Source organism: Gorilla gorilla, chromosome 4, assembly GCF_029281585.2.
Source record: "Gorilla gorilla gorilla isolate KB3781 chromosome 4, NHGRI_mGorGor1-v2.1_pri, whole genome shotgun sequence".
In the NCBI taxonomy this organism is placed as follows: domain Eukaryota; kingdom Metazoa; phylum Chordata; class Mammalia; order Primates; family Hominidae; genus Gorilla; species Gorilla gorilla.
Genome location: NC_073228.2, coordinates 172,016,735 through 172,031,730, shown reverse-complemented (window position 1 = coordinate 172,031,730; position 14,996 = coordinate 172,016,735). Strand labels below are relative to the sequence as shown.

The 14,996-nt window shown below is 44.1% G+C and overlaps 1 protein-coding gene across 47 annotated transcripts in view; it reads right to left on the bottom strand.

Moving 5' to 3' along the window:
• TENM2 (teneurin transmembrane protein 2) overlaps positions 1 to 14,996 on the bottom strand; it is a 1,282,302-nt gene that overhangs the window by 44,233 nt on the left and 1,223,073 nt on the right. For 24 of the 47 annotated variants that reach the window (XM_063706913.1, XM_055387574.2, XM_063706918.1 and 21 more), the window contains 3 exons: positions 4,947 to 5,179; positions 3,298 to 3,452; positions 1,215 to 2,089 (listed from right to left, as the gene is read on the bottom strand). In XM_063706913.1, the coding sequence (XP_063562983.1) occupies positions 1,215 to 2,089; positions 3,298 to 3,452; positions 4,947 to 5,179 (1,263 nt within the window). Of the gene's footprint in view, positions 1 to 1,214; positions 2,090 to 3,297; positions 3,453 to 4,946; positions 5,180 to 8,458; positions 8,480 to 14,996 lie in introns of all 47 variants that reach the window. The other 23 variants (XM_055387572.2, XM_004042960.5, XM_063706914.1 and 20 more) reach the window with 1 other exon arrangement.

The following is a 14,996-nucleotide window of genomic DNA, read 5'->3' as shown; positions in this document are numbered from 1 at the left end:
CTCGGAGGTGTTTGGGTGAGTGTATAGCTTCAGCCTAATTCGGTATGAGAGCCAAGGACAGCACTCAGATGGTACCCTCGAGGGCAGAATCACTGGCTGGTAAAGTTTGATCAAAACTACAGTGTCCTGAAGGGTATTAAGATGCTTCAGAAATCTCAAGCATCATTAAGGTGCTTGAGAAAGAGTTGCCCAAAGAAGAAAGTCAGAACCAGGGAAAGCAATTCTTCTGCAATGCACTAAATATCCAGCAGGTGGCAACAGCTTCCTTTTACATTCTCCCAAGACCATTGGCATACAAACAGGAAGTAAACATTGCCGGGTTTAGGAATGATCAACAATGAGGTTTTCTGTTCTCCCTCTTGTCCCCCCCCACCCCCCCTTTTTTTTTTTACTGTGCCAACTCTCCCTAACTTACTACATTCTCAGCTAGCAGCAGCATCCAGACAAAACACAAGCAAGGACTCCAAGTACATAGGGGTTAACAAACTCCTTCATCACCTAGGAGAGCCAGATATTTATAAATTCTGCTCCAGTCTCAGCCAGCCATTGGGAGAATCATGCCTAGTAACTTCCTCCAACCAGCATCCCACCATTAGTACCTACAGCAGCAGACACTTTGACCAAGAACTGCCTGCAGGAGCTAGGAAAAACAGCTTTTTGCAAAACAAGCGTCAGGACTATTAAGTATGAGATAATTGTTAGGGGAAATATGACCAGCTCTCGCATCTTTTAATATACCTAATGCTTTATCTGTATCGATCTGCTTCCGCTAAGGAGGAAATTCAGAGTTTATCTACCTGTCTGTGCAATCAAGTGTGTTGCTGGACCTATTGGCAAATTACAGGAGCCCCACTGGGATCTTGCCTTTTAGGTTCTAATTTCCGCACCCATGGCAAACTTGAATAATCAGCAAAGTTAATCAACATTTTACCTCCCAGCTGCTGTGCACGTCCAATATCCTGAAATTTGAACGGCAAGCAGGCAACAGGAATTCCCAACTCTAGTAGGGAGGATGCTCAATATCAGAGATCCATTAGAGCAAATCATTTCAGAGGCAGGGAGAGGGGACATGAATATCTTGAGGCCATAAGACATCATTAAAGTTAGAAAGACAACGTGACAAAGCAATTTAAAAAGCTACACAAACGACCCAGTCCTAATGCCAGCTAGGGCAAGGGAAGGGCTCTTCAGAGATGCTTTACAAACCCACTTACTCATAGAAAGTCGTCCATCCTGTTTCATCGCTCTTGGTGGCCAGGAGCCCAGTGTTCCCATCATAGGTCATGAGACCAAGCTCCAGGTTCTGTGTGGACACGACTTTGAGGCCTCCATTGGTGCCCACGGTGAGGGTGATGATCTGGTTGTCAGGCATGAGCAGGTGACGGGGCATGCCACTGCTGTCCCGACGGATCTTCAGGGAATTCCCATTATTGTCAATCAATTCAGTGACATCATTGTCAGCACTATATGTGAAATTGTACAAGTACTCCCCTGTCACCAGGCTCACAGTGTATTGGTGGATGCCATCAGCGTTGAAGACATATAACTCCTGCTCTCCGGGGGATGCAGCCTCATACTGGTTGAAGGCATTAAGAACAGGCTTGTTCTTGCTGACCGCCCTGATCCGAATATTTCCAAGGTCTGCAATGTAGATGGTACCATCTGGAGCTACAGCTAAGGACGATGGGGAATTCAAGATGGCATCAGTCGCGTAGGCATCATCTCCTGAATAGCAGTTGCAATTGACATCGTTTTTGCAGTCGCAGTCTGAGGCTGCCCCAGCTAAAAGGCAGATCTCCCCGTTGGTTGTTACCTGGCGTAGACGGTTAATCTTCTTCTCATCTGTCTCAGTGATATAGAGGACCCCAGTGTGAGAAATGGCAATGGCACTGGCTGACTCCAGGGCAGAGTGAATGGCTAGTTTGCTGAGTGAGTAGTCAATGCCAGGAACCTGGCAGTGCATGGGGCGTCCCGCAATGATGCTGACTTGGTGGTTCTCGGTGATTCGAAGGATGACATTGTTCTCTAGAACATACAAGGAGTTATCCATGGGATTGACAGCAAGGTCTGTTGGCCACTCCAGACGAACCTGTGGATGACGTGGTATCAGATTAAAGAACAGCCTTTAATATGTCCAACGTTTAACCGTAGGGCACTTACTGGTTTTATATATCTAGGAAAAAAGACAGCTTTTTAATAACACATTGTATTAGAAATGCTCTTCATTGAACCAGCTGCTCATTGCCCATGATGAGTGGGTGTGATGGAGAAGAAGAGATAATATAATATATATTTCCTACCATGTCACCTGCCATGACCAGAACAGGCCATCAGCTCTACCTATGATGCTGCTTCTCAGCTCCAGATGGCTGGACCAGCATCAGAGCTGTTACATATGGTTGCACAGGTAGTTCACTACACAAGAGACCATGCCATCCAGCCCATACTCTGCTCTCCAAGCAGACGCCTACGGAAGCTATGTACATTTAGAGGCGGCACCTGTATCTAATTCACAAAAAGGAGCCATGTGACTTGGAAGGTGGCTCTGATCCAAGGCGAGGCAAAGTGCAGGCTCGCCAGCAAACTACAACTTGAGTGTCTGCTTTAAAAAATAAACTGAACCAAACGCATCCTTCCTCTATGGAATTTGAAATAAAAATCTCAGTAGCAAGTTGTCTGTTGTGGAACTTGAGCTGAAATTTATGAGGTTGGCCAAGGGTTGAAAAGGCCGTTATAGAAAGGCTGAACGTATATTCCAGGCTGTCTGAGAACAAATGCTGTACATTTGAGTGAGCCTCTGTTCTCTGCCTCTCTAACAGCCCAAACTAAACACACACTTTGGGTGATATGGTAGAGGGCTCTGCTCTAGTTACTACTGCACAAAGTAAAGGTTTATATAGTGAGGATGCAATCATTTCAGATTAACGGGGAAGTTCTGATTGACATATAACACTGTACAGTACATTCTCAAACCTGCAATAATGATGGAGAAGGGAGGTAATTACACAGCAGCTTCTACCCTGTAATCTGCCACGGCTGGAGTGTGTCACCAGTTCCACTTTTCTCAACAGTTTTCCCTCTCTCTTGCTCTCTCTCTCTCTCTCTCTCTCATACCTATCTGATATTTTCCACTCCATCTTACTGTTTAGCTCATCTCAGGCTTTCTCCAAACAACCCCGTGATCTGTATCTGTATCTCTCCCTCCCATTCCACTTCCAAACCAAACAGGAAACAGGTAAGAACCTCAGGCCAAGGGGCAGGTGTTGCTTAGTGAAGAGAAATAAGAAAGAGTCTCACCTGGGCTACATCCATGCTGGAATCACAGCTCAGCGGCCGGACGGCAGTGAGATCATTGGAGCCCAGCAGGGTGGAGATGATTCCATTCTGGTCAACCTTCCGGATCATGGTGGCGTCGACAAAGTACATGAGCCCATTCTTGTCTACTGCAATACCTGAGCAAGACAAGCAGTGTGGATTTATCTCTTGGAAAGGTGTAGGATTGTGGGGTGGAGGTGGAAGATGAGATGCCTTGCTGAGCACTCTGCTTAGACCAGAGACCTTACTGGAATTGATTGGTACCCTCAGAGCAGTGGTTCTCAGCCTTCTAACGCAAGATCCTTTCCCATGGGCACTGTGCTGGGATTTGTATAGTTCCTAGGGTGCTGGCTATATCACCACCCTCTTCCCTGCAACTGACGAAAGCATGCTCCTTGGACTGCAAATGAACCAAGGCCGCAAATGAATGAAGCAGGAAATAACTTTGCATCTGCTCTCCTTAGAAAAGAAGTTATTTCCTAAGTTCATTACCCTAAACATTATTAGTAGTAAGTTACTTGAATATACTTCACAACCGATTGCAGCAGTAATGCTGAGAAACGATGATTCTTGTAGTTACAAACTCCTAATTCAAGGTGTATGCTTCAGGAAGTATTCCCAGTTAAGCTTGACTTCAATCAGCACTTCAGTGCCCCAGGGGGACACTGGGGCCTAGCATTCCCCTGTTGCAGCAGGGCTGGAAAGGCACAGATATGGCTTCTATTTATTTTGTGTCTTTGCCCCAGTGCCCAAGTACAAGGCTTTGCCTCCTTAATCCATGCTGCCCTGCTGCTTTCACAGTAGCTAAAAATGCTAACAGGAATTGGACTCTCAGATGACTGCTCCTTAATGTTAAGTATTTTTAGTCCTTTTCAAATAGAGACCCATGGGTTCCCAGAACTCCTCCATCCTGGACCCCTGGAAATTATACCCATTCTTAATTACTACCATTTATTGGGCATTTACAACATGTGAGGCACTGCACTTTCGACTTCACACACATTTGCTGTCTACCACGGAAGTCTGGGCGTGGCCAGAGGCCCCTGGCTGGGCTTTGTTCTGTCTCCAGCCCACACAGCTGGCACTGTGGCCCATGGAGCCAGGATTTCCTCTGATTCTCTTGACTGGCAGCAGTCAGAAATCTCCAGGCGCAATCCCCTTCACTTTCCACTTGGAGCCTATGTGCATGATAAAGTTTACTTCAAATAAATAAATAAGGTTTTCTTTTTCGTTTTTGAGACGGAGTCTCGCTCTGTCCCCCAGGCTGGAGTGCAGTGGCGCGATCTCGGCTCACTGCAAGCTCCGCCTCCCGGGTTCACGCCATTCTCCTGCCTCAGCCTCCCGAGTAGCTGGGACTACAGGCGCCCACCGCCACGCCCGGCTAATTTTTTGTAATTTTTAGTAGAGATGGGGTTTCACCATGTTAGCCAGGATAGTCTCCATCTCCTGACCTCATGACTGGTTTTCTTTTCAAACACCCATCCACACACCAAAGCAATCTATCTGAGTTAAATGATTACAGGGAAAGCTGTGTTTTGGACTGCTGGACTTAGTTAAGTTCTGATGAGAAAAAGCCAAGCTGGTGGCAAAGCTTTATCTGGGGCGGGAGACTCTTCCTTGATGTCCTTTACCTCTCGGGCTCATCAGGGTTGCATCTATGGCCTTCCCTCCATCCCCGCAGCGGGCTTCATCAAAGGGCAGGCACTGCTCTCCCGTCCCTGCCACAACTTCCGAATTCCCAGCCAGGTCTTTGGTTCCACTCAGAGACTTGACGCGGTAGATTCTCCTGCTGTTGGTGTCGGACACGTAGAGTGAGCCGGACACGGGGTCCACTGCCAAGTAGTACTTGTGTGCTGGGTTGTTGCTTTAGTAGAAGAAGCACAAAGAGAAATGAGGAGAGGGCTATGGAGCTGGCCTCCTAGATCAAAGGAATGACAAAAATCCTAGCAAGACGCTTACCTTCTCTAGTGTCTTTCCACTTTAGTGAACTGGAAAGAATCTAACATCAAACTCAGTGTTCTAACACATCATGGTTCTTAGCTACTTCTAATTGGACTTATGCTTCTTATGCTATTAGAAAATTCATTTCCCACCATGCTAAACAACTGTTGCTTCATTTAGCCAGTACGAGAGCTCCCACTCCGATCCTGTTTTTGTAAGCAGGATAGTTATTCAAGACCAACTACAGTCCATGTGTGTGCAGTCTCCTTAATTTCCCCTTAAGGGCTTAGTGTATTCTCAAGTGGGATAGAGGAACACTTCCATGTGACAATGTTCTCATTTTAACCTATGCTTCCAGTGTACTAGGCCATTAATACCAGGGTGACCTGGAGTTTTCCTAATTTTATCATGGGAAGCACCCCATAACCGCCCCCAATCTCCAGGCTCAGAGCTTGCTTCTTTACTGCTCTTCAGTGTGGACATGGATAAAGTTGGCATTTAGTGTAAAGAAATGTGGGTATCTTGCTGGTACTGTGTCTGGAATCTGAATTACTGAGACAGGAGATGCACTTTTCAAATCTAGGTAACAGTGAGGTCACAGGCGTGAGCCACGGTCTGCCAGGGCTCCCAGCCACACTAGGGGATTAATACCTTTGTGTGTGTGAAGTGTATTAGGAAGGCATGAGCCTCCGAGACCTGGGCTGCTTCCCCTGCCATGTGTCTGGCTGCCCTGTGTGAGGCTAACTAGGACAGAGTAAGACTTGTAGAAGTGGCTCAGGGCTAAAACACATGAAACTCTAAACTCAATTCTGACCCAGCTGGTGGTGACCTTGGTTAAGTCATTTGACTGTGTCAGGTCTTAGCTTTTTTGCAGGGGCTGGGGGGATTAAATCAATCATACTGGATATTGCTAATGTTCCTTCTGGCTCAAAACCCTGCAGTTCTTCCCTTTGTAGTGCCTGTCACTGGTTTGAGGTTGGGACCAGAATAGGTGCTTATGTTATTCCTATACTGGTTATTACAATCAGCACCTCTAGGATGCAAACAGTAATTGCCTTTCTGCCTCAGTGTGGTAGACTAGGTTTTGAAATAAGCACAGGCCCCCTTTTTTCCCCCTGCTATTTTATTTTATTTTTCTTAGAGACAGGGTCTCATTAGAGAGCAGTGGCACAATTCTAGCTCACTGCAGCCTGAAATCCCTGGGCTGAAGTGGTCCTCCTGCCTCAGCCTCCTGAGTAGTTGAAACTACAGGTGCATGCCACCATGCCTGGCTAATTAAAAACCTTTTTTTTTTTTTGGTAGAGATGGGGTCTCACTATGTTGCCCAGGCTGATCTCAAACTCCTGGCCTCAAGAGATCCTCCTGCCTTGGCTTCCCTAAGTGCTGGGATTATAGGTATAAACCATGCAACCAGCCTTTTCCTATTATTTTTCAATTTTACTTTGGGGTGCTGGGAAGACAGGGGCTGGGAGAGGTGGAGGGAAGGTGAGAGAGATGACAACATTGGATGCATTTGTCCTGTTGACATTAGCTAGTAAATTACTAATTAAAACACCACCATTTGGGGTCTTCTCTGATTTAAGGAAAAAAAAGAAAAGAACTAGGAAGCTATTTTTAGGAACAATCTGTGTGGAGTTGAGATGGTCTTTCATTCCAGTTTCTCTTCAGGTTGCTATTAAGACATCCCTGAACGAGAAGTCAAAGTTTTTCTGAAATTCCAGTCCAGATAACTAAAGCGTAGACTACCTGGTTTCATTCCTTTCCTTTCCTCTTTTCTTCTTCTTTTTTGGCTATTAAGTCATTAGAGACTATCCATATATGCAAAACAAATTAGGGCAGAAAGGGAAAAATTCATGCCATTTTTTAATTATATGCTGCACTCTGTTACTGAATGAACAGTAGCTGGCATTATCAACAGAAGGATCAAGGCATTGCACGTCTGTGCCTATCTATGAGAGAGATAATTAATTTTGGACTTTCTAGGGAGCCTGATTTGAGGAGGCTTTTCAAAAGCTCTGGCAGAAGAGCAGGCAGTGGTGGGTCTGAGGTCAGTTCTTGCTTAGGGAGACCATTCTTCTCCATGGTCTCATACCTGTTTTCACCAAGATGCTTGCAGAGAAACTCACGTCAGAGGGACAGCCATGCCTCCACACCTGTGGCTGTGGCAAAGATCACATGAGGTTGGTGAATTTCCTGGAAAAATGTCCTTCCAGGGCATTTCTACTCATTTTTAAAATTTGACTCAAATGGGGTGCCTATAACAGGCCAATTTTGGGGTGCCTGAGGAGAAGACAGAGGACTTTTTCAATGCATGGCCTTTCCACTGACTGTTATGATCTTGTGCAATTTGACTCTACTTTTTGTCTAATTTTGACCTAATATCATGAAGGAGAGCTGTCCATGTTTCATTTCAAAAAGTGAGCAGAAGCATTCCGTTGAGTAGTGGTACAGATTGCTTTGTTTTTTCTCTTCTTCTGAATAAAAATAAGGTCATTTTTCTTTAAGAAAGCTCACACTATCTTCATTTCAGTGTGGTTCATGTGTGAATGCATGTGTATGTGTGTTTTACACTTTATCTGTGAATTGTACTAGTGTGGTTTTAAATGATAACCTTGGATCAATGTAATGACCAAGGCGGTTTTGACAAAGAATACTTGGTCTCCATCCTTCAAACTATTCAAAAGTGATTTTACTCCATGAAAATTCTCAATGCATCTGACTGTTGGATTCATTCTGATCGGCAGATTGGCAATTAACTTTTTTTTTTTTTTAAGATGACCATATATCCAGGGGAAAAAATCATTAATGAGTTGAAAATGAGTTTTTAACCCGTTTCCAGTTCATTAAAGCTTTTGTGAACCCAGTCCAGCATTTACAGAAGCCAGGAGTTTGCCTCAACTGTTTAGCCCAATTATGGACCGCACTGAGCAGTCGGGATAAAAGTTCGCTGAGGGTTCATTATCTTGCACTTGAATCTCCCGGAAATTCTAATTACTGTCAGCTTATTTGGTTGCTTTTTGACTGCATTTCATAATTGCTAAAGCTTATCATATCCACAACACACAATTAGCACATAAAAAAGTTACTATATTTGATACATAAAAATATACAACATTACACAAGAAGCACAAAACAAAAAAAGCAAACACAAGGAAGCAAACGAACCATATCAAATTATATGGGAAAGAGTTCTTCATCTTACCTATGTTTAAACTCTTTATTTCTTTATAGAAAGAAAACAGAAAGGAAAAAAGAACAAACAGTTAGCAGAAGAATTGATGATAAAGCAAACGTAACATTTTTGTTTCTTGTATAAAGGGGCCCAAAAAAGACAGTCTTTTTCTTTTTTCCCCTGTAACTGACAACTCCTGGCTCGATAGCTTGAGAAGTGCCCCTGATTTTGGACTCCTCCCAGGCATTGGACAATCTGGACAAGAAAGCTTGAATTCTCTCATCAGCAATGTGGCTGTCACAAGACACAGGTGGCAACAGGTGAAATATGCCTCCTGACTAAGGAAGGGATGGCAAACAGGTTATATCTTGGGTGCCAACATGTGTTGGCCAGTAATGGCTACTGGGAGTGTGGTGGTAGAAGGATTTTGAAACCAAATTTAATATCAGGTATAAAGAGTACTGTGACTCACTTGCAATGTCCCCTCTGAGTGTGGGAGGGAGGATGGTGACACATGTACCACCTATTTGCCATTGGTGCATTTCAGGGTAGAATGAGTACCACCCAAGAGAGAGACCCTGCTCACAGCCTACTGCAGTTGGGCAAAGGCTGTTGAACCCTGAGACTCTGAACCACTTCCTTTCCCTGCTCCATGTCACCTTCATTGTCTCCTTTTAACTTGGGGTGGGACCCCAAATATGCATTCTTTCTAAAAGGTAACGTCCAATATTGCAATAACATCCATAAATGAAATTTATAGGTAATAATATCCTCTTGGAATTGGAGTCAAAGACTCCAGTTATCATTTCTTATCAGAGAACTAGTAAAAATTTTGTTGTTGTTTTAAGAGAAGAAATACATTCAATTTCAATAGGAAATTGCGGCTGAAAATTAACGTGCCAGAGATGAGAAGATGCTAAGGTCTCAATTAAGGAGAACCACTCCCATTCTCGAGGCTTCTAGGCCAAAGTGGAAGAAACCCCTGACCCCTCTTTCCCTTTCAGTTGAGGAGAAAGGCTTCAGGGAAGGGACAAAGAGAGTTTAATGCCCTGATTTCTGCTCAGGTGTAGCTCAGTCCTCTGCCGGGGGCCATCATTAGTGGTGGGTTTGCACAGGGATTACGTTTTTATATTTTATTCCAATGTGTTAGTTTTTGCGAAAAAAAAGTTAATTAAATGATGTTGATAACTCCTGAGCTCTGACTGACATAGTGCAATTTAAGATTCATTCTGCAAAGCCTGGTGTGTCAGGGTGGCAGCCGGGAATTCTCGCGTCTATTTTATATTGCTTAATGAAAGTGAAATGTTATCTGCCACCAGTGGTAGTCATATTTGGCTCTTAATTATTGCAATATCAATTTCACTTTTTAAAGTCAAGATTTTGTAAAAATACTGGATGGGATTTGGGTCTGCAGACCTGACCTACTTCTTTCCTAAGAACATCTGCTTTCAGTTGATTAATATAAGATCTATGTTGGGGGAAGGAGAAAGGCGGGGTGAAGGATCAAGTCGTTGGAGAGTGTAGAGCCTGAATGATCATATGAATATGAGCTTTGGAGAAAGGCTGAGGTCACTGCTATTCCAGTCCAGGATCACAGCAGGCTGGGTGCTTAGCAGGCAACAAACCAGAATAACAGCATCACCGAGTCAGTCTATGCAGCTGGGTACAGATGTCCTACTTACAAGGGATAGGCCTAGGCTTTGTGTGCATGGTTTTAATACCACAGACTCTTTAGGTGAGCCCTTTGAGGAAAAAGTGGTGTTTCAGATGGGAGAATTGAGATGGATTAGCTCTTCTTCACACTGCAGGGTCTCAATGATGTCTCTGCGAAGCCTTCAGGGTCTCTTGTGGCATTCTCAGCCCATCTCTCAGAGCTGCCATCATGCTGTCTGGTGATTTATGTTTGTGTGCCTGTCCCCCTCAGTTCTTTGTGAATAGGACATGACTCAGTCATCTCTGAATTGCAGATACTTAGTAGAAGGCCCAGGAGAGAGTTAGGTCTGGAAAAACAGTTTCTTGAGTGAAGGAAGCAAGGAATGAGGCTGCTTCCCTTAGTGCTGGGCAGACTTTGCCTTGGACTAACTCCAATCCCTCATGTTCTGCTCAGAATTACAAATCTGTAATCAGTGGAGACTGTTGTCTTTTTTCATTCCAACTCTCTCTGTGCCACATTTTCCCCTTGAGGAAGGTGGACTTGGAGTAGCCACAGGGTTGTTTTGTTGTTGTTGTTCTAACTAAAGAGAAGTTGACTTGGGGTACATTTGGTTTAGTTTCAGGAGGATGAGCTCATGTGGCTTGCAGTCCCTTTAGCACCCAGTTAAATGGTTGCTAGCCATTCTTGAATAGGAATGTCTTTAAGGAATGCTCCTGCCCTACAATGTTGATTTGTCTAGCATCATTGCAGAGAGTAAAAGTCTCCACGTAGAATTCATATTTGACTAATACAAGGACATCAATGACAAACTGGTTAATGAGCATCATTTCAAAGACTATTTAGATTATTCACTCCACAGGAAAACCTGAAATGCCCAGAGATATTAAAAAGGAAACTTGATAAAGATTTTCCCCAATTTTATAACTCTAATGATTTACACATCACCAATAATCAATTATGAACACAAAAGAAACTTTTCTAATTTATCAATAATATGAAACAAATTTTGATCAGCCCTACTAAAGGAAAGACTGAAAATCCCTCTGTTCTTTCTATAGATAATGGAATTACAAAATAACTGTGATATTAAAAGATGATCAAAGATATGCAGCCAAAAAGTATAGAAAAACATGTATCATGGAAGTGTTACAGGAGTTAATTAATAAAAATATTAGGTTATTTGTCTGGATTTTGTGATGTTTGTGATAGAATTGGCTTTTCTAAACGTTGCAATCTTTTGGGTTTCTTTTCTCATCCTAAATATTCCATTTCATTTCTCATTTCATATTTATAATTTTATTTTTTTTCTTCTTAGATAGAGCCTCTGAAATTGTATTAGTCTTAGGCTTCATAAAATCTGGGTTCTACCCTTGGTAAAAAGACTTTGAAAATAGTGCCAATCAGTCTCCAAAATTTTATGGGGACATTGTTTTTACTTTTATTCGGGATTGAGTGCTTCATGACTTTTCTTTCCTGACCCCTATTTTCAAAGCCTGACCACACAGGAAAAGCATTTCCGTTCTTTAAGTGGAACCACATAGTCTTCCCTAACAGTCTACCTGGTCATCAAGCAGGGTCTGTCCTGGCTGAAACTCTCAGGCAGAGCTTGTCCTTGGTGACGCTTCCTTCCAATGTCTGCTGGCTTTGCCCGCCTACCCAGGCTCCCACTTTCCCCCCGCCCGGTACTAACATATCTGGGTTGGACATGTCCCTTCTCTGAAGGTCTCCTCTAATGATTGGTGCCCTTGACTCCATGCTGAAAGCACCATCAGAATGTCAGCATGGAGAAGCGGTTTAGTTGGAAAAAAGCATGTTTAATATCATAATATTATTTTATGTTTAAAAAATAAAAAAATGGGAATTTTAAAAATTATGTAAGGTGTGAGATTCTTATGTTTATTAAAAGGAGCTAAGCTAAGAAAAGGGAGAGAGATACCGTCCCATCCCGTATAATTTACTGCCTCATATTGAGGTCTAATTCCTAAGATGTTCTAAAACTGGGGACGGAGAAAAGATTTTGCTATGAGAGAAATTCCCCCTATAATGTTAGTGACTGACAAATTCACTCTGCTCCAGGGCTTAGGTTTTCCAAAGACCACTTGGAATGGGCAGTGGGAACTGGACTAGTAAAGATGGGATATCAGGCTTTTATGGGACAGGAGTATGGAAATGTCCTAAATGTCTGCCTAATCAGAGCACACAGGTGATAACCATTTTACCTAAGAGAAGGCTCTTTGTAGCATCAGAAGTTATTTAAGTGTATAGAATTTGTCCCTGCATGTTTTGGAGAGACAAAGGAAGGAGGAAGGGGGAAGGATAGTGAGAGAACCATGGAAACATTTCAATAGGATCCCCATTCAGAGGCTCAGCTCTGGGGTGGGTAAGCGAGATAGGGATGGGCACTGACTCCCGAAATGGAATCATTCAGCTGCCAACTTACAATGGAGAAAAGACATAAGCAAGACAGGTCTCTTCCTCCCCCTCCCTCCCTCTGCTGGTTGCTGTTTTGAAGAGAGGGGATTGACAGCCCTTTGTTTTCAGGTATGTAGTGGGAAGAAAAGAAGAATAAAACCAGTGTTCTTATAAAAGCTTAACTTCTAATCGGCTCTGGGTACCTGGCTGATGAAAGTAAGAACAAGTCTAAAGGCAGTTAGAAAAAAGAATCACACAGCTGTCGAGGGAAACTGGGAGCCACATTCCGCCTCAAGCTGTCCTAATGTCACCACGTGGGCATGGCGTGACTTGTTCTGATTGGGCCCTTAGCTTGCACCATTGACGTTGTGGCCTCCACAACTCGAGAGACGTGGAATCAGGGACCAACTCCAACAAGAGGGAGGAGACGGGTCTGTGTTTTCTTTAATTTAAGCAACTATCTTGAGCACCTAGTGTGGGCCAGGACCTCCTCTAGGACTTAAAAGGACAAAGATGACCAAGGGGTCTGCTGCAGAAGTTCACATGCTTAGGCCCTAAAGACTTACATGGAGATAATGACAACAAGGCATTCAGTGGCATCAACTCTAATGGAAGATCACAGGGTGTAGTGACTCAGAGGTGGGTGACAATGGTTTCTGCTGGGGAGATCAGGCTACGTGGAAGAGGGGGCCCTGACACTGGGCCTTGCAGGTGGATGTGATGTGGTAGATTAGGTAGGGAAGGTATTTTAAGCAGAGCAAGCAGCAAGAGTGAAGGTTTGGAGGTGAGACTGTACCAGGTGAGGGCTGATTAGCCTCTGAGCAGGAAGAACAGTGACAAAGGAGGAAGGGCCTGATGTGGAAGATTACAAGGGCCAGATGAAATATTTCCACCCTTTTTTCCTATAGGCAATGGCAAAGCACAGTGCTACCTCCACCCTATCCTGTCTTCTCCCATGGTTCTCTGTTGCCCACAGGGTGCCTGAGAAAAGGAGGCTTTCCTAGGATTAAAAAAAGCAAACAAAAACAACATCTTGGGAAGGGAATCTATATGGATGGGCAAGTCTAGGAAAAGTGATTTGTCTGATCGCCAGTTTGGCAGCTTGAGGGCTACCTGGCCTCTTCCCACGTGTGTCCTTCTTGCTCTCATTGTCCACCCTCTGGTTACCATGCCCCCTCCTCCACCCCAGGCCTGTCTCTGGATATCCATAATGGTTGGCCTTTGGCCCTTCAGCTCAGCTTGAACTGCACTGACTTCCCCAGGTGCCACCTCTCATGCTCACATGGGTGTTTTCTGAGCCTGTGTTTCATCCCCTTCTGTACCGCAGAGCCCAGTACATGCCTGGCTCGCCTCCATGCTCAAAAAATGCCCACTGGATCACTGAGGCTGCAGCCTCCTCAGGGTGAAGCTCTTGTTTTTTCCTCTTTTTACTCCTCTCAGTCCCTGGCACACTCTTGGCTCCCAAGAATGCTCAGCAGCAGTTGCTGGGGGCAGGCCACTGATATTTCTCCCAGACAGGGCCTCAGAGACTCTCAAATGCAAGTGCAACCTGCAGTTCCTTCTAGGAGAGAGGCTGAGGCTGCTTCAGAAGATGCCATCATCCACTCAGTTGTCAGGCCAAAATCCTAGGCAGGGCCCTTGATTCGTTTCTGTCTTTGTTTGTTCCTTATACCTGATCCATCAGCAAATCCTATCAGATTTACCTCGAAAATATATTCTAATTGGAGCATTCCTCTTTCTTCTGCTACCATTCTGGTTCAAATCACCATTGCTCCAATCCTGGACAATCGCTGCAGCTTCCCTATGGGTTTTCCTGCCTCCACTCCTGTAGTCCTACAATCTACTCCATACACAATAGCCAGAGTCATCTTTAAAAAAATGCAAATCAGATCATATCAATTCCACCCCACTCCCTACTTTAACCTCCATTGCTTGTTCATTGCAATACAATGTACTCTTGTCTAAGTGGTTAGTGAGACTCTGATGCATTGAGGTACCCTTCCCTGAGCTCACCACCCTCCTGCCATATTGGGCTTCTATCAGTCCTTAAATCAGCCAGGTTATTGGCTGGTATAGGGCTTTTGAACAACTTCTCTTTGCCTGAGTGCTTTTCCCCAGATCTTCCCATGGCTGACGTCTATCACTCAGATCCTAGCCAAACATGACCTAGTACAAGAGGTTTCTCCAACTAATTCATCTTACGTAGCCTCCTCATCCATGTACCCTCCCTGTCCCCCAGTTCCTGTTTCTTACTCTGTTATATTTCCCCAAAGCAATTAAGGATACTGGAAATTATTATTTTTTATTTGCCCACATGATTTTGTCTGTGGCTCCTTATCAGAACACAAACACAACAACAGGTGCTTTGTTTGACCCCACTTTTTTTTTTTTTCTAGCCAGAAAGCCCCTGGGACGTGGTATACATTCACCAAATATTTGTTGAATGAAATTTTGCCCCTTTCTTATAGATCTTATTTCTCTCTCTAATTACAGATCTCCTCC